Source organism: Sarcophilus harrisii, chromosome 2 (genome assembly GCF_902635505.1).
Source record: "Sarcophilus harrisii chromosome 2, mSarHar1.11, whole genome shotgun sequence".
Lineage (NCBI taxonomy): Eukaryota > Metazoa > Chordata > Mammalia > Dasyuromorphia > Dasyuridae > Sarcophilus > Sarcophilus harrisii.
In genome coordinates, this window is record NC_045427.1 from 130024611 (window position 1) to 130043368 (window position 18758).

The window sequence follows — 18758 nt, forward strand, 5'->3', positions numbered from 1 at the left end:
TTCGGTGTTGTTTTGTCGGAAAAATGTTGAGGTTTGGAACCAATTTGGTTTGGGCCCGTTTGGGTCCATTTTCCCAAATAAATTGGGTTTTAGTTAAGGTTGGTGGCAGGGTGGGAAACCAGGTTCCCCGCCTCCCTTAATTGGGCGGAAGGCGGGGATTTAAGCTAAATGATTTAAAAATTTTTTGGGAAATGTTTAAAATTTATTAAGGTTTAAAAGAGGGTAGTGAAGGGGTAAGGAGGGCCTGGAAGAGGTCCAGTGGGGGTCTCACAAACCTTTTGGAACTTGCAAAGGGGTTTTCCAAGGGTCCTTTTAATCGGCTTAGTCAGGGCTTTATTGACCCAAAGGGCCCAGATGGGTGGGGCGGGGAATAGGCCTTTAGGGTTGGGGACCAAGGGTGGAATTTCTTTTTCCCCGCATCAATAGTAGAAGCTGCCCACTGGAGATCCAACTGGAACTGGCCAGTTGGGCAACACAACTCCCTTCCTCTCTATCTTCCTCCTTTTTTTTCTTCCTCCCTCATCCTTGCTTCCTCTTTTCCTCCCTCCCCTCTCCTCCCCTCCCCTCCCCCCTCCCCTTCTTTCCTCTTCTCTCCTCTCCTCTCCTTCCTTCTTTCCTCCCAATACCTTCCTTTGCCTATTAGTACTCTCCCCAAAGGAATGTAAATTTCGGTCTCTGAAACCTCACATTCATCTTGTTATTTAAAGGTCAGATTTCTTGGGGACCATGACAATTTCAAATCATTGTGGCTCTCATAGATGGACCAACTGTCAGTTCCTGCCAAAGCCCCACTTGGTTTTTTGGACCAAATTGGTTCAAAATAATTAAAATACAATTTTTATTTTTGGAAAATCTAAAGGTCTTTAACTCCCAAATGCCTCCCTTTTTCTTACCTGCCTTAACCCACTTTAGCCTTCCTCAGTCACCCTGAACCCTTAAAACCCAATTAGGTCAAAACTCTCTGCATCCTGGGCCATCTCTAATTTTCTTGATCTATATCTTGTACCGGGACCCAAATGCTCCAAAGAATATGAAGCTGGTGACTTTGCACAGTGCCCTCTCAGCTCCACCTCCTATTTAAATGCAACTCACTCAAATGTCTTGGTATTACCTCTTTGATCTCAGAGTCATCTTATAGAATGAAGGACAAACAAATAACATTATCATTAAGAGAAGCATGGGTACAGCTAACAGTGCAACCACAGCGGGAAAGAGGGGATTGCCAAGTTATCAGGAGTAAGTCCGTTTTCGGTAAGCCAAAAAGGATTGAAGAAACAAGTTTAAGATGAAAGCAACTTTGTTGCACTTCAATCAGAATTGAAATCTACAAATGGGGTCAAGTTCTTGCCTTGTTCAAACCTCTTTCTTTTCAGTTTCTTACCACAAGACCACTAAAGCAGGATTGTAAATCAGACGTTATCCCTCAAATCCCTTATTAAAATTAAGGATTTAAGACGGCTGGTTTTCATTATATAGAATTCCCAATCCCTATATTTTTGCCCACCTGCAAAAATTTGATTTGATTTTTTGATTTCCTTCACAGGCTAATTGTACAATATTTCAGAGTCCGATTCTTTTTGTACAGCAAAATGACGTTTTGGTCATGTATACTTATTGTGTATCTAATTTATATTTTAATGTATCCTGCCATCTGGGGGAGGGGGTGAGGGGAAGGAGGGGAAAAACTGGAACAAGAGGTTTGGCAATTGTTAATGCTGTAAAGTTACCCATGCATATGACCTGTAAATAAAAGGCTATTAAATAAAAATAAAAAAAATAATAAAAAAAAAAGACGGCTGATTTTTCGGCGGCCTACCCAGTTTGGGACGGTAGAGGGACCTCGCGTTTTCAAATTACGTCACACGGAGAGGGGTTTCCGGGTACTCTGGGAAGCTGCGAGGGTGCGGAAGCCGCGGGGTTTCCGGAAGGCTGAGGAAGACTGGCGGGAGAGTTGGAGCTCTCTGCGAGGGTGGAACTTTGGTCGGGAGGCGGAGGCTCCGAGTAGGCGGCTCAGGGCGGTGCTGCAGCTCCCTCCGTGGCTGCGCGTCGGCGACCGCAGGCCCACCCAGAAGTAGCAGCAGCCGCCCTGTGCCGCCGGGCCCCTGCAGCGCTCGGGCCGGCCTGCGCAGGATGCGCCGCGCCCGCTCGCTCTGCAGAGAGCCCCGCCTTCGGCCGCGAGGGCTTCCCGGGGAGGAGCTCCCTTCAGCGGCTAAGGTGCGCTGCTGATGCTGCCGGGTCCGGGAGAGGCTCTGTCCCTGCTCATCCTTTGTGCCCACGAGGCGAAAACGCTGCATCCGGAATGACAGGTGAGGCGCCGGGGGCGGGGGTGGGGGAGGGGGCGATGCTGGAGGGGAGGAGCAGGGCGGGGGAGGAAGGGCAGTCAATTTCACTCCATCACTCTGTCATTTTTCATGCACTTGTACGAGGGGTCAGGCGCAGTACTGGTGCAGGCGGTACAAAGGTGTAGTACATCCCGCACTGCCCGGAGGAAGCTCGCGTTCTAAGGGGGAGAAATATAATTACATATTTATCTTTACTATTGTGATGTATCAATTTTATCTTTTTTTTTTAAGGGTCAGAGGTATTTATTTTTGAATTATTTCTGGAGCCAGATTTCAATCCTGTATGTCATACCCCTAGTACTCATTAGAGGGGAAATATCAATTTTATCTTAACATGTTTTTTGGCTAATATGTTTTAATCAACGAGCATTTATTAAGTACCTGTTGTAATCAGTAATAGCCAATAATAGCTTATATTTATTTATGTGCCAGGCACTGTACGTACTTTACAATTATTCATATATGTATATATGTATATAATTTAGTATGCCAATTGGTATAATAATTGCTATTATAAATGCAAATATAAATTCCAAAATATAGTATAAAACTATAAAATAAACTCAAAATCGTATAAATAAATAAATATAACAGTATAAATAAGTAAAACTAAAAATAGCATAAAACTATTGTTTAGTACTAAAGTAGTTTGGGAGGAAAGGCACCAGCCTTTGAGGGGGAAATCGGGAAAGGTTTCCCCAGCTGAGGGAGGGAAATAAGTCTGCATCCCAGAGTTGGAGGATGACTAGAGCAAAGCCAGGGAGTTTGGAGATGGAGAGTTGTGTGGTGTGAGAAACTGAGAGAAACAAACAAACATTAAGCGCCTACTATTTATCAGGCACTAAGCTGGGCGCTCTGCTGAGAGATGGGACTGGTTTGCAGAGTATGGGAGGGAGAGTAAATATAGGTTAAATGACAGTTTCCAAGAAGTGGCTTAGGGTTAGATTTGCTTGGGTGTCTTTCCTCAAATATTCTCAGTTAGAGGCTTTATTTTTAAATAGGATTTAGTGATCTTAATCTCTTCAAGTAGATGGTGAACCTTCTTATTCTATATGTGGTTTCCTTCAATTAAGAAGTGAATTCTTTGTGGCCAGGGACTGGCTTTTCTATTTGTATTCCCTGCACTTGACAAGTAAGTAATAAATGCTTTTTTCTTTTCATTCATTCATCTTAACAATCACCTCCCCCTATATTTTACACCCAGAATATTCCAGAACATTTAAAATAAGATTGTAATATGGTGAGTACAGTAAGATTCATTCTTTGAAAATTTTGATATATTTTTAAATCATTAAAAAAAAATTTACCTCTTGCACTTCATCATGAGTTTTCCCTTGTAGCAAAGAAAAATAAAAACAACCAGAATAGTTAAGCAAACATTGTCAGAGCATTCCAAACCCAGAGGTTCCTTAAAGTTTTTTTTTTTTTTTTTAATAGCCTTTTATTTACAGGTTATATGCATGGGTAACTTTACAGCATTAACAATTGCCAAACCTCTTGTTCCAATTTTTCACCTCTTACCCCCCCACCCCCTCCCCTAGATGGCAGGATGACCAGTAGATGTTAAATACATTAAAATATAAATTAGATACACAATAAGTATGCATGACCAAAACATTATTTTGCTGTACAAAAAGAATCAGACTCTGAAATATTGTACAATTAGCTTGTGAAGGAAATCAAAAATGCAGGTGGGCATAAATATAGGGATTGGGAATTCAATGTAATGGTTTTTAGTCATCTCCCAGAGTTCCTTAAAGTTTTTTTTTATCAGTTAGTTATAAACAACGATATTAACTCAGCATGTCGTTTTTTATGCTTATATAATTGTCATTTACTAAGTATCTATTATGTACCCCTAAATTAACCAGCTAATAAATAGCTCCTAATAGCTAACATTTCTTTATATGCCAGGCATAGTGCTAAATTCTTTATTATTATCTCATTTGATCTTTACATCAGCCTTGTGAGGTTTGCCTCAGTTTTCCTAGCTGTACAATGAGGACAACAATAGAACTTACCTCACAAGGTGATGTTTTCCTCAGTTTTGTAAAATGGGGATAATAATAGCCCTTATCTTATCAGGTTGATGTAAGGATCAAATGAGATGACAATAAAGAATTTAGCACTTTGCCTGGCAAGTGAAGAAATGTTAACTATTATTATGGGCTATGTTAAGTGATTTGCTCAGGGTCATATAGCTAGTAAGTGTCTGATGCTGGATTTGAACTTGGGCTTTCCTCACTCAAGACTTCTAGTGCTCTATCCATTGTGCCATCTAGCTAGTGATAAAAGACCAAAAATAAAATATTACCTGCCATCAAGAAGCTTTCATTTTTTTTGAGGTGGAGATAGCTTACAGTTAAAACATAATTGTTTTTTGAATTCTCAATAATACTACTTTTCCCCTTCTTACCCCCACATTAGATGACTTCCCCTTATACTTTAATATAAATTATTATTTAATTTCTCCCTCTAAATACTTGTCTTCTGCTTTATGAATGAACATTAAGGATCCCTCTTAATGTGTATGAAGCAGATTTTTCTTTCCTCCAATCCTACAGTCCATGGCCCTTAATCTAAAACTTAGCTTTCAGAGTCAATAACTAATTCCAAGAATCCTACAGACTCTTTTCTCTGGTAAGTATTTCTTTCATCAGAGCTGTTTGCAGATTGAAATATATTTTTAAAAATTCTTTATTTTTCTTTTATTGCAACATGGCTAATGTGGAAATATGGTGATGGAGTGGTTTGTATAGCTTTAGACGTATAATGGGTATGGTATCTCTTGCCAACTTAATGGAGGAGGGGCAGAGTGAGGGAAAGAATTTGGAATTGAAAATAAAAAAAATTAAATTAAAAGAAAAAAAGGAAAAAACAGGAAGTTAAAATCTCCTTTACGATTTACTACCTCTCTAGGGCTGGTCTATATCAATGAGATGCATTTAAAAATTTAGTAAGCCTACCCACAAAAAAACTAACCCTTCCAGGTGTTTGGGTTTTTCCTTCCAAGTTTCAAGTGACACCACTTTCTACTAAGTATTAGGAAAATCTCGAGTTCTTTCTCCCTTAGTTCAGGAAAGCTAAATTTGAATTTCATGAGTTATTTAAATTTTTTAAAAACCCGTTCTAAAGAGGCAGTTCACTGTGTCATTCCTTCTCCATCAATACTGTGTCTTGGCTTCAAGGGCTTGGAGAAACCCAAGGGTCTTCTTGATTCCTCTGACAACATTCATTGAGTCCCAGCTGTATTCAGAGTATTGGACAGATGCCATCTGAAAGAAGACACTGGGCTGGCAAAGAAGAATCTACAATTATAAAGGGAAACTGACTCTACCTGAGGAAAAAGAATTTAAAACCTTCCTGGCCTAGGCTACTGGAATAGTAGGTGCCAGATACAAACGATGGCCATGGAGAGGCTCTTTGGAGATGCTCATGAGTACAGCATTGTGGGTTGGCTCACTAAATTTTTAAATGCATCTCATTGATATAATCCAGCCCTAGAGAGGTAGTAAATCATGAAGGAGATTTTTTTAAACTTCCTGGTTTTTTCTTTTTTCTTTTAGCTTTAGTTTAAATTTAGTTTAATGAGTACATGAATACAACATTATATAGAATGTGCACCTTAAAGACTTCTTGTGACCTTTCTGTTTTTTGTTCTGTGCTACAGGGAGGAACCCAAATGTTTGTTGGGGGATATGTTACATGGTGAAGACCATTAAGTTTTCCATTTAGTAGAAAGAGGATAGGAAAAAAAAAAACAATTCCAACAATAAACTCATACTATAACTGGAGAGAATACAACAGATGATGATAAGATAGATGACTGACTGTAAAGAAATTAAAACATTGCAGACATAATTTTTTGTTTTACAAGTTTAAAACATTTATTTAAAGTTCAGTTTATAAAATGCTTAATCTTCTAATGAGTGGGAGTTCAGGGAGCTGTCCAGCTACTCCAACATGGCAGAATTGGCATAACATCTAGAAACAAGATTCCAAGAGGTTTTTCAAGCCTTTGGGCCAAGGGTGACTAGTGTGGCCCCATCTATCCAGTCTCAACAGGAGGACTTCCCCATAGAAGGGTGGATTGGGTTTAGGAGGTATTACCTCCTCCCTGTAGGTGAGGAGCATCCTGATTGACTGGGCTGAGATAGTCTGGTCATCATCCCCTGTACTCTCAGCTCCTTTGGTTAGTTAGATTGATGGGGGAGAAAATGTTAAATGGGGGGGGGGGGGGCAAGGACCTGGTCAGCGGAGTCAGAGAGCAGGTAGAGAGTGTTACCTTGGATAGGTGCTGCCTTCTACCCTCATCCCAGATTTTCTAAGCCAAACTACACAGCCCACTTTAAAAATAAACAAACAAAAAAACCCAGAACAAAGCTGAACCAAATGAAATATATTTAGGAAAATGCGGATAACCACAGAAAATGAGCTTTCTATGGAATGAATATAGTGCTGGGTCTGGACTCAGGAAAATTCATCTCCCTAAGTTCAAATCTCAGACACTTACTAGCCGTGTGTCCCTGAGCAAGTCACTTAACCCTGTTTAACTCTGTTTCTTCATCTGTAAAATGGAGAAGGAAAAGGCAAACCATTCCAATGTCTTTGCCAAGAAAAGCCCAAATGAAAAAGCCAGTCATGAAGAACATGACTGAAAAGCAAAGACTCATGGTATCAGTGGGATGTTTTTTGATCCATTATTATTTTTCTCTTATTGAGAAATTATATTTCTCACTATGCCAAGCCCTGGGAAAAAAAGGCATTTCTTCTCTTCCCCCAAAAGTTCCTTAGGAACTAACAGGTACAAATAAGATAGATACAAGATAAATTAGAGATAATCACAGTGGGAAGACACTAAGATTAAGGAAGATTGATTACTTGACTGATTGATTGTTGAAATGATTACTTTTAAATGATTACTTTTTACTTTTTAAATTACTTTTTACTTTTTAAATGATTACTTTACTTTTTACTTTTTAAATGATTACTTTTAAATGGAATGTGCTAAGAAAAATTGCATGTTATGACCAAGAATGTATATAAATCATATTTGAATTTATTCAGTTTACATACAATTTGTGGCTGATTTGGCCATGCTTCAGCTGCTAGTGTCCTCCCTCCTGCCTGAATTACCTTGTCTGTAATAACTTTATATTTATATAATATAATATAACTATAATATAATATATAATGTAATAATAATTATTATAATATATAATATAATATAATATAACTTTATATAATATAATGGAATAGAAAATTTTGCCTTGAAAGAAAAACATAATCCTACTTTAGTAAGAGGATTCAGAACAGGGCACTAATTCTCTTCCACAAATATTTATTAAATAGGTGTTCTAAACAGGACACTATGTGAGTTGTTAGGGATACAAAGGTAATTATTAACTTTTCTATAGGATTAAAAAATCATTTTGTTGTTGAGTTGTTTCAGTTAAGCTGCTCTTTGTGATCCCATTTGGGGTTTTCTTGGCAAAGACACTAAAGTAGTTTGCCATTTCCTTTTATAGTTCATTTTACAGATGAGAAAAGTGAGGCAAACAGGATTAAGTGACTTATCCAGCATTACATAGCTACTAAGTGTCTGAAGTGGATTTGAACCCAAGAGAGGAGTCTTCCTGATTCCAGGCTCAACACTATCCGATAACACCGAACTTCCCCTCAAAAAAGGATCATAGGATTCCTCTGGCAGTTTATGGAAGGGCAAATATTTGAGCCAAGATCTTCTGTTCCCAAATCTATCAGTCTTTCCATTGACTGTACTGTTAAAAGTTTCACAGTTCTTCTCTCCATGTAATAAAGAGAGTACAAGTATCATTGTCCTTCTTTTGTGGGTGAGAAAATTGAGGCTCGGACACTTGCCCTGGTAACTCAGCTAAGAAATGATATTCCTGTAGAGATCTTTGGATTCCAAGTTCAGTGTCCCTTTTAGGAGCAGACAGGTAGCTCATAGGGCACCAGGACACTGGCTGTGTGAACCTGGGCAAGTCACTTAACCCTATTTGCCTCAGTTCCTCATCTATAAATGAGTTGGAGAAGAAAATGACAAAGCATTCCAGTATCTTTGTCAAGAATGAATTCAGAAAGGGTGATGTGGCTGAAAAACAGCTGAACAAATAGTAAACAAACTCCTCTCCCCTCCTATTTAACAAATGCCAAAATAAGGTGGATGTTTCCCTATTTATAGTAGAACAGAAAAAGAGGGTTATAAATGAAACTGAAGATGTCATAATAATGATAACTAGCATTTATATCGGGCTTTAAGGTTTGCAAAGGACTATACAAATATTATCTCTCATCATCCCAGAGAGGTAGGTAAAATTGTGCCCATTTCACAAAGGAGGAAACTGAGACAAATTAAGTGATTTGTAAAGCTCTTAGCACAATGTCTATACAACGTTAACTATTATTGTTGTTGTTATTATTTGTCCAAAGTCACACAGCTAGAAAGTGTCTGAGGTTACATCTGAATTCAGGTTTTCCTGATTCCAGATCTAGCACTTTATCTAATGTGCCAGCTAGTTGCTTCTGTTATTTATAGCTTGCTTTTCTTTTTAAATATGTAATAAATTCAGTCTTTAGCATCCAAAACTATCCTACTTGTCTATGCTTCTTTCTGTCTTCTCTGCATTTGAAAAAAAAATACAACATACTTTTTTTCCTTCCCTATGCTTAGCCTTCTTTGCCTTCCTGTACTTCCCTATTAAAAAAATAATAAAACCCCTCCAAAAAACAGCCTTTATTAAAAAGATGTATAGTCAACTAAAACAAATTTCCAAGTTAGTTCTGTCTTAAAATGTACATCTCATTCTACATCTTGAGCCATCACCTCTTGGTCAAAAAAGCATGCTTCATCATAAATATTCTGGAATCATGAATTGAACAGTGTTTTCAAGACTTTCAGAATTGTTTTTCTCTATGATGTTATTGTATAGATTGTTTGGTTGGTTCAGCTCACTTCCCTCTGTATCAGATCCCCACATCAGGTCATGCTTTTCTGAAACCATCCATTTCATCATTACTTATGACACAATACTATTTCAATACAGTTATTTGCCATTACAACAAATTGCTTATCTATAGTTTCCAGTTCTTTGTTATTATAAGATGAGCTACTATCAATAATTTTATACATCTGGGTCTTTTTACGTGCAGAACATGTGAAACAACACTGGGAGTAAATTTTTTTTCTGGCCTCTGATTTGCTGGGGTATACATCCCTCAGGGAAAGGACATCCAACCTCATTTTAGTGAGGGCAGGAGTTGAAATAAAAACAGGACTAATATAAGGTTTCCGCCTGAGGAAGGAGTTAAAGTAATCTAATCAGACTCAAGGCAGAAGTGAGAGAAGAATGTGTGTGTGTGTGTGTGTGTGTGTGTGTGTTCAGCACACCCAGACACATTGCACTTAGGGAGGAAAAACAAATGTAAGAACCTTCTGTTTATTCTGGAGGCTTTACCGAAACAGGAGATAGATGCAAGGAACAAGCACAAATTGGACTAATATCAGCATCCAACAACTAGAATACTCTGCCAGGCACAGTTCTAGCCTGCAAGAGGAGGCAATGCAGTGGATTTGCTGTCCCAGGTTTCAAGAGTATGTGGTAATGACCCTGTGTGATTCAGATCTTCATAGGTACATTTGGGGAGCTAGAAAAGGGCTTTAGAAATAACACTGATTCGGGCCATTATTGGGTCTGTATCCCAAGGAAGTCATAAAGGAGGGAAGAGTACCCACATGTGCAAAAATATTTGTTGCAGCTCTTTTTGTGACAGCAAAGAATTGGAAAATGAGTAGATGCCCATCAATTGGGGAATGAATGAACAAGTTATGGTATATGAAGTTAATAGAATATTATTATTCTATAAAAAATGATAAACAAGCTGATTATAGAAAGCCCTGGAAAGATTTACATGAACTGATACTGAGAGAAACAAGCAGAACCAGGGATACATTATACACAGTAACAGCTCGATTATGTGATGATCAAATATGTAAGGCTTGTTTCTTCTCAGTGGTTCAGTGATCCAAAGCAATCCCAATAGACTTTGGACAGAAAATGCCATCTGCATCCAGAAAAAGAATTAAGGAGACTGAATGTAAATCAATACTTGCTGTGTTCATTTCTTTTTTCTGTTTTTTTTTTTCTTCTCTCCCATGGTTCTCTTTTGTTCTGATTTTTCTCTCCCAACATAATTCATAAAACAATATGTATTAAAAATAGAGAGGGAAAGAAATAACACTGATTCCAACCTTCTTATTTTAGAAATAAGGGAATCTAGACTGGAGGGGGAGGAGAAAGGGAGGAAGAAGTGATATGCCTCCTAACTTAGTTCAATGAGAAGTGAGAGGTCTCTCAGTCAGTCTAAGGCCCATATTGTGATGTTTTTCTAGGGAAGGGAGGTGACTGCAGCCTACCATCTGTTCTGGAAAGACATTTTCCCCAGTGTCTGCCTGGGAGTTTGAGAAAGTAGAAGAGGTGTGTTATTAATCTGCTTGACCTGGCCCTCTTATGCTGGGGGCATTTCTGACAAAAAGAATGACTGGGTCTAATGGTTACAACAGAGGAAAAAATGACTTTGAATTCTATGAGTTTCCTGCGTCATGGGTAAATTTGAGATCCATTTCTGCCTCCTAGGTGAACTTGAGATCCATTTTTTCCATGACTGCTAGGTAGTCAGAGAGCTGGACTTGGGAGTCAGAACCTAAATTTAAATCCAGTTTTAGAGGCCTAATAATAATGTGACCCACACAAATTATGAAAATAGCCTCAGTTTCTTCTATAAAATGAAGGGAGTAAGGACACCTCCCCCGTAGCAGTATGAGAAGGCCAAATGAGCACACATAAGTCAGGCCCTTTGTAAACCTTAAAGCAATCTCTGAATACTAACTCTTGTAATTTTTATTTGAATGCAACATATCCTGTGGCAGCCGAAAGCCCATGGCTTTTCGAACTAATACAAAACTGACCACCCTACTGTTTCTTGGTTTGTTTCTTGCCTTTTAGGGAAGCATGGAAGATAACAACATGGAAAAGAAATCACAGGAGAGTACAAGAGGTCCTTCCCAGAGAGAAATCCCACTCCCACCAGCTGCGCTGCTGCTGCTGGTGATGGTCCTTATGAACATCCTCCTCTATCTCTACCTTGATCATGTTTTTGTTTCTCCTCCACCCTCTGGCTTGGACTCCAACCGATGTCCCTTTGGTACCTTCCGAATGGGACAGATGAAAAATTGCTCCCCTTGGCTCTCTTGTGAATCCCTGAGAACAGAAGTCAGAAGGCTGAAACGTGTTGGGGAAGGAGCAGTGAAAAGGGTGAGTTTCATTCTGGGGATGGGACTTTTATTTTCAGAACTGTATGTGAGGTCCTTGAGTACAGGGTGTGTCACATAGTAGGTGCTTACTAAATGTTTGTTGAATGAATTGCCCCCAAGCCTGGTTTTGCCAGTGAGTTGGGGGACCCAAGAGGCAAACTCCGAAAAGGACAACTTTGGTGGTGGGCCCCTCTGAACAGAAAGAGAATTCCAATGAGTAGAGACTTGGATTTTAAGCAAGGGCAGGCTGAGGCAGTTCTCAAGCTTTCTCTTTTATACCTAGATGAGCCTTCTGATTAACATGTCCACCATTGGGACCTTCCCTGGTGAGCTGGATTAGTGATAGTTTAATGAGAAGGCAAACCAAACTTCCTAGCTCCTCCCCATCATCGGTAGTGGGGAGGAAATGGGGAGCCCCTAGATGTGACCAGTTATTCCTCTCTGACTCCTAAAGATTTCATGTTGCTTATAATCTTCACCAGAAAAAAATAAGCCTTCTCAATAAGATGTTCAGTGGCTTGTTCCCCAACTTTATCAACAAGGTCAGTTCAAACTTTAATGAAGGGAGCAAGTCTTGTCTGACTCTCCATGACCCTATTAGGGGTTTTCTTGGCAAAGATACTGGAGTAGTTTGCCATTTGCTTCTCTAGCTCATTTTACAGATGATGAAACAGATAAACAGGATTAAGTGATTTGTCAGGGGTCACAGATTTGAAGTGGATGAACTAAATCCTTCTTAGCTGTATGACCCTGAGCAAGTAACTTAATTTCAATTGCCCCTCCAAAAAAAAATTTTTTTTAAGGATTCTTCTTGATTCCAAGTCTGACATTGGACCATCTAGCCTCCCACTGCCTAGGGGAGAGTATAACTCGAACTAGATCATGTTTATAAAGTTAAACCAAAGCCAGGGTCTCTTTTGGGTGGAGTCCAGCCCAAAAGATAAGGAGCTGATGTTTGGGCTAGAAGTGATCACTTTACTGTGTCACACCCTTCAGAGAAGGGCTGACTTTTTCTGAAGTGAGGTTTTAAAAATTGGAGGAAGGGGCAGCTATATGGCACAGTGAATAGAGCACCAGTTCTGAAGTCAAGAGGACTTGAGTTCAAATTTGACCTTAGACACTTAATACTTCTTAGCTGTGTGACTCTGGGCAAGTCATTTAACCCCAATTGCGTCAGCAAAAAAATAAATAATAAAAATTGGAGGAAAAAGGATGAATCACAAATTAATATTTGATTATAAATATAATAATATATTAATTTCTCTCAGATTGACGACTCTTGCCCAGAGTAGAAACTAGGTATTTGTCTTTTGTGAAATATGGGGTCCAAAATGCAAAGCCAAACTTCATCCAAAGTTCCAGAGATCTAGGTATTAAAAATGGTTGTTGAACTTGGTTAGGGGAAAATCGGATGAGATGAATACTAATAGATTTAAAGTGCACTAGATTGTCCAGGGGCTAAAGTTAAGAATCTTATCATGGGATAAGGTTACCATTTTTCCATTACTTTTTTTTTCTTCAGATTTAAAAAAATTGATTGATTGATTGATTTTTGAAGTGAGAATATTGGCAAATACTTGTAATCCTTGCTTTCAGGTAGACTGAGGCCCATGGGCTGGTTGCTAGAACTGAGGATTTCTGAGCTAGAATAAGCTAAGCCATTCTGATACTCATATTAAGTTTGGCACTGATTTGAAGAGTCCCTGGGTCATGGTGGGTCAGACTTGACTGAAAAATGACTGAACATTTCAAGCCTGAGTCTCTTTTGTGACTGCAGTTCTTCCTTAGGCAGCCTGGTACTCACTCCTGTCCCCTTACCCAGGGACTCTTCAGTCTTCAGTGCTTCAGCTTCCTCATCTGTAAAATGAAGATAATAATAGCACCTGGTTCCCAGAATTATTGTGAGAATCAAATGAGATAATAATAGTAAAGTGTTACACATACATAGTAAATATATGTGCATATTATTATTAGTAGTAGTAGTATTGTTGTTATTTCCCTTGTAGAGATGAGAAAACAGGCCCAGAGGAATTCATCTATTTGCTCAGGGTCACACATCTAGACAATGTCAGCACCGGGAGTTGAATCCATTGGATGCTAGTGTTGGTGGCAATGACACTTTGGAGGGTGAGGGTCTATGCAGCCTCTGTTGGGCTCTGCTCAGTGCCTCCTGCTGCCCCTCAAGCAAGCAAGTTGCAGTGGGAATACAACCATAAAGCTTTTTTTTTTCCCCTAAGGCAATTGGGGTTAAGTGACTTGCCCAGGATCACAAAGCTAGGAAGTGTTAAGTGTCTGAGGTCACATTTGAACTCAGGTCCTCCTGACTTCAGTGCTGGTGCTCTATCCACTGCGCCACCTAGCTGCCCCCAATCATAAACTTTTACTTATTTATTTTTATTAAAGCTTTTTATTTTTTACAACATATGCATGGATAATTCTTTGACATAAACCCTTGCAAAACCTTGTGTTTCAATTTTTCCCCTCTTTTCTCTTCTCCCTCCCCTAGAAGGCAAGTAGTCCAATATATGTTCAACACAACCATAAACTTTTAAAAAGAAAATGTGCTTAATAACTTTCTAGTGTATATTAAATACCTAGAAAACTTTTTTTTTTTTTTTTTGTTACTTGTTATTTTGGTTTTTTCCCAAGGAAATAGAAGATAGGGAAGTAATCTTTTGACCAGGGGTCCTCAAACTTTTAAAATAGGAGGCCAGTTCACTGTTCCTCAGACTGTTGGAGGGCCGGACTATAGTAAAAACAAAAACTTTAAATAAAGAAACGTCATAGCCCTGGGTGAGGGGGTTAAATGTCCTCAGCTGCTGCATCTGCCCTGCAGGCCGTAATTTGAGGACCCCTGCTTTTGACAGAAGAAAAACAAACTGAATAATACTTCCAGTTAAAAGTTTCTAAAATGACTTGAAAAGTTAAAATTTTTTTCCTTTGACATTTCTTCCCTGAATCCTGATTTAAGCATAGCACTAGAGCTATAAAATTCAAAATAAGTAGTGCCTAAAAGTTGTTGGTATTTTTAAAAAGCTTCACAAAGGTCTGATCTCGTATAGTTCATAAATCTAATAACCTGCTATTTATGGTATAGATTCCCCTATGGGGCCAACTTGAGCGTTTGCACTTAAAGACCTATATACACTACTTGTATTGAATTTTATAGCTGTAGTGCTATGCTACAGTTAGTACTGAATATCATAACTTAGTATACAAAAACACTTAGAAACTTATGAACAGTATCTCTGTGTCTCATTGCCTACTCCATATCCAGGGAGTATATTTCTCTGCTCATTAACACAGACAAAAGCTTGAGATCCAATGTTCCTTGGCTTGGTTCCAGGTCTTTCTTTCTGAATGGAAGGAACAGAAAGTTGCCTTTTCCCAGCTCACCACCCCAGAGATGAAAGAAGATTTCCTCCATGGGCTGAAGATGCTGAAATCCTTACAAAGCGAGCATGTGGTCCTGCTGGTTGGCTATTGTGAAGACGACGGCACTCTTCTTACTGAATACCATCCCTTGGGTACTTTGAAGAACCTGGAAGAAACACTAAACCTCCCCAGATATCAAAGCCTGAACACCTGGCATCACAGGTTGAAACTGGCAATCAACTACGTGAAGATCATTCACTATTTGCACACCAGCCCTGTGGGCACTTTGGTGATGTGTGACTCCAGTGACTTAGACAAAATGCTTTCGCAGTACTTGCTGACAAGCAGTTTTAATATAGTAGCAAATGATCTGGATGCTCTGCCCGTTGTCAACAAGGGCAATGGGACCTTGATCAAATGTGGCCATAGGGAGCTTCTGGGGGAATTTGTGGCCCCAGAGCAACTGTGGCCTTATGGAGAGGAAGTGCCGTTCGAAGACGGCCGTATGCCGCCGTACGATGAAAAGACAGACATCTGGAAAATACCCGATGTCTCCAGTTTTCTTTTGGGGCACGTGGAAGGGAGTGATGTGGTCAGATTCCATTTGTTTGAGATCCACCAGGCGTGTAAGAAGAAGAATCCTGAGGAAAGGCCTTCAGCCCAGGAGGTCCTAGACACCTACCAAAAGGTTTTAAATTCTCTTAGAGACACAGTCTTGCCTGGGGTAAGAGAAATGTTGTGAAAATGAGATTTATCATTGAGAGGTGAGCCCTGATGATTTAAGGGGAAAATACAAGCTGCTCTTTTTGGTCTTTGTTGTGATTTTCTTCTGCTGTACCCAGATGGTTGCTTTCTGTAATTCCCTCATAATCCTTGAGCTGATAAATGCCATAATTTGGCCTGAAGGGATGAGAGAAAGGGACAGAGATGAAGAGAGTACATGTGCATAGGAGGCATGGAAAGTTCACTACATTTAAGAGTCAGCGCCCCTGGTTTTCTGGTTCTGCTACTCACCAGCTTTGTGATATTAGTTGAGTAAGTCCCATAACCTCTTCTGGACCTATTTTCTTATCTATAAAATGAAGAGACTGGCCAAGACGACCTCTATAAAGTCTATTTCTTGTTCTAAATCTATGATCTTTAGATCCTATTTTAAATCTAGCTTCCAATGCCTTTTTCAGATTGCCCCCTTGCAGGGGTATACCTAAGAGATAGACAACTAAAGGAAGGAGAACAAAGCAGCAAAAAATCTTAGATAACCTGGGCTTGACTATGATTGGATTTACAAAAATCAAACTGACTTAAAATTACACTCCTCATTGTGATATGGAAGTTGCTATGGGTTCTTAAAATTGAGGTCACCAAATAAACAGTTTTGATGGATCCTACAAAGCCAGAAAGGCTTCAAGGATGGATGTAGAGATGGATCCTGTGTGTTGTACCCCTAAAGAACAAATTTAGCAAGTTCGTTCCCAGGGTAGAATGTTGGCTGTTAGGAGATGATTTGGGGAGGAGGGGCATGAATGGGAATTCATGAATAGATCAGGAGATAAAATGGCCTTCTCTTCCTCCTGGCCCCCTTCCTTTTTGCTGTCAGAAAATGGAGGCAAAAGTTTCAAAGAATCACATAATTTTTACTCTACCTATTACTGTTAAGTTATTTATTGATATTCCTAACATGTAAATGAAAAATAAGGTGGCTGAGAGCAAGAAGCAGCTGATGGTAGACAGACAGTTCATGTGCTCCATTAGTATTCTTGGGATGTTAGGGAAATAAGAGGAAGGTCCCCAGCATATTCTGAGTACCCCTCCCTATGGAGATTTTATGGGACAGCATAGACAAAAGCCATACAAAATGGGTATCCATTTTGAGATCTGCATTACTAAAGAGAATATTCACATTGGAGTTTTGGAGTACTCTATGTGTATTAGTCCAAAGACCTAGCTAGTACATGCCACAGGAATGGAACCAAAGCCATTCTGATATTCTCACTCTTAAGCGGAAACAAGTGTAGTGAAGTAGCAGTTTTCATCCTAATGTCTATCATGGGACATTTGGGCACCCGTCCTTGCACCCCTCCAAAGACTATAAGTAAACAGATCACTGCAAAGAAGATTCCCACTCATAAGAACTGTGGAAGATGGAAGAGGATTGTTTTTTTATTGCCTAGATCACAAAAAGAACATTTTCCTCCAGTATTTTCCTTTTAATGGTAATAAAGTTGGAGTTGTCAGAGTGTATTCACTTGTCACTTGGGTTGATTTAATCAAGTCATATGCAGTTCTTAGGTGCCTTTTCTCTCTCTCTCCCTTTTATATAATACTTTTCTATTTTTGTTAAGAGATCTATCATAACATTTTCTTTCTTGGTCAGTAAAACAGAACTATTGCCAAAAACTGATAAATTTTTCAAAGTTGAAAGGTATGGAAATAGTTTAATACTAAGTCCTATAGAGTTCACAATTGTGCTGATGTCCCTAAACCATGCTTCTAAAAATCATTGCTCTTAGAGATGAGTTCTGAATGTCCCAAATGACCTATTGTGACTAGTCAACAAGAACAAGTCAGTGATACTGTCTTATTTACCAGGAGAAGTGGAGTGGTCCTCGACTTTACTAAATAAAACCGTCAAAGAATCCTTTTCCTATAGGTACATCATCTTATTCATCTGATGGGATGGTTATTCTCATTCCTGTTAATGATCACTAATCAAGTAGTTTAAGCCCAACTCCAACCCAAGTTGGAGATCTGCAAAATTGGAGGTGCATTGATATAGGTTTTATTCCCCTGTGACAGATCTGAGATGAATACAAAGCAAAGGGGTCTCAGGAGAGAGTAGGTTGTAACTATCTGTTACTTTATCTATAAAATGAGGGGGTTGGACTCCAGGCTCTTTGACTTTCCTTATCCTAATCCTTTGACATTCACCTAAGGTGATACTACCTCCTGACACTCACCTATGGCAAGTACCCAAATCCTGTATGACAGATTGCCTGGATCACAGTAAATATGAGAATGTGCCCACCAAAAGTACATAGGTATATATTTTATGTCTTGAAAAATAGCACCAGTCACTCTGTCCATTTTACTTAACTCTAAATGAAATTGGCCTTTGGAAACTAATTGATTTTACCAAATGGGATGTAATTTAATGTATTTATTCATGTTATAATTTTTTCCTGCTCATTTCTGTCATTATAAAGTCATTGCTTTCTGTTTCTTAACATTCCAACTTTTCTATCAAGTAAAATTTTGAATCTTCAAACTTGTGAGTTTTAAAATATTACAAATAAAGGAGAGATCCTTCCCCTGTTTCATCCCTTTTTTCTTTCAAGACCTTTGTGAGTCCAGCTACAAACTTTTCTTTCAGGCTGTCTGCCAAGGCCAGAGGCCAGGAAATCCAAGTGAAATGTTACAATCTTTTGAGCTGGTTTGAAATGGCTTTTCAAAGAAAATATTACCAACTAAGTTATATGAGATAAGTTCACATTTTGCCCAAAATACAGAAGTGGAAATTCATGATGTTCCTAGTATTCAGTCTTCTGCCATACATAAATGCGTTTTTAAGAAAAAGATGATTTCTCACTATTAAAGCTCCATCAGGAAACTGAAATCCTGCCTCTTTCATTGCTTCTTATTTAATATAAATGTATACACCCCAAGACTTTTGTGTTTGTCATTCAGAGATTATTGAGAATGGAGAAGCC

At 38.9% G+C, this 18758-nt stretch overlaps 1 protein-coding gene across 1 annotated transcript; it reads left to right on the plus strand.

Annotated features, from left to right (window-relative positions):
• The first annotated feature begins 1915 nt into the window (after positions 1-1915).
• POMK (protein O-mannose kinase) lies at positions 1916-18366 on the plus strand. The gene is made up of 3 exons (XM_003758019.4): positions 1916-2306; positions 11369-11677; positions 15023-18366. Exons 2-3 carry the CDS (start codon positions 11375-11377, stop codon positions 15791-15793), a joined length of 1074 nt encoding a protein of 357 aa, XP_003758067.2. The 5' UTR covers positions 1916-2306; positions 11369-11374; the 3' UTR covers positions 15794-18366.
• The last annotated feature ends 392 nt before the right edge of the window (positions 18367-18758 follow it).

Bases quoted from the DNA above. Each gene is read 5' to 3' on its own strand.
- POMK (XM_003758019.4), top strand. From the start codon at position 11,375: ATGGAAGATAACAACATGGAAAAGAAATCACAGGAGAGTACAAGAGGT. The intron at 11,678-15,022 runs GTGAGTTTCATT...GCTTGGTTCCAG, and splicing joins GGGAAGGAGCAGTGAAAAGG to GTCTTTCTTTCTGAATGGAA.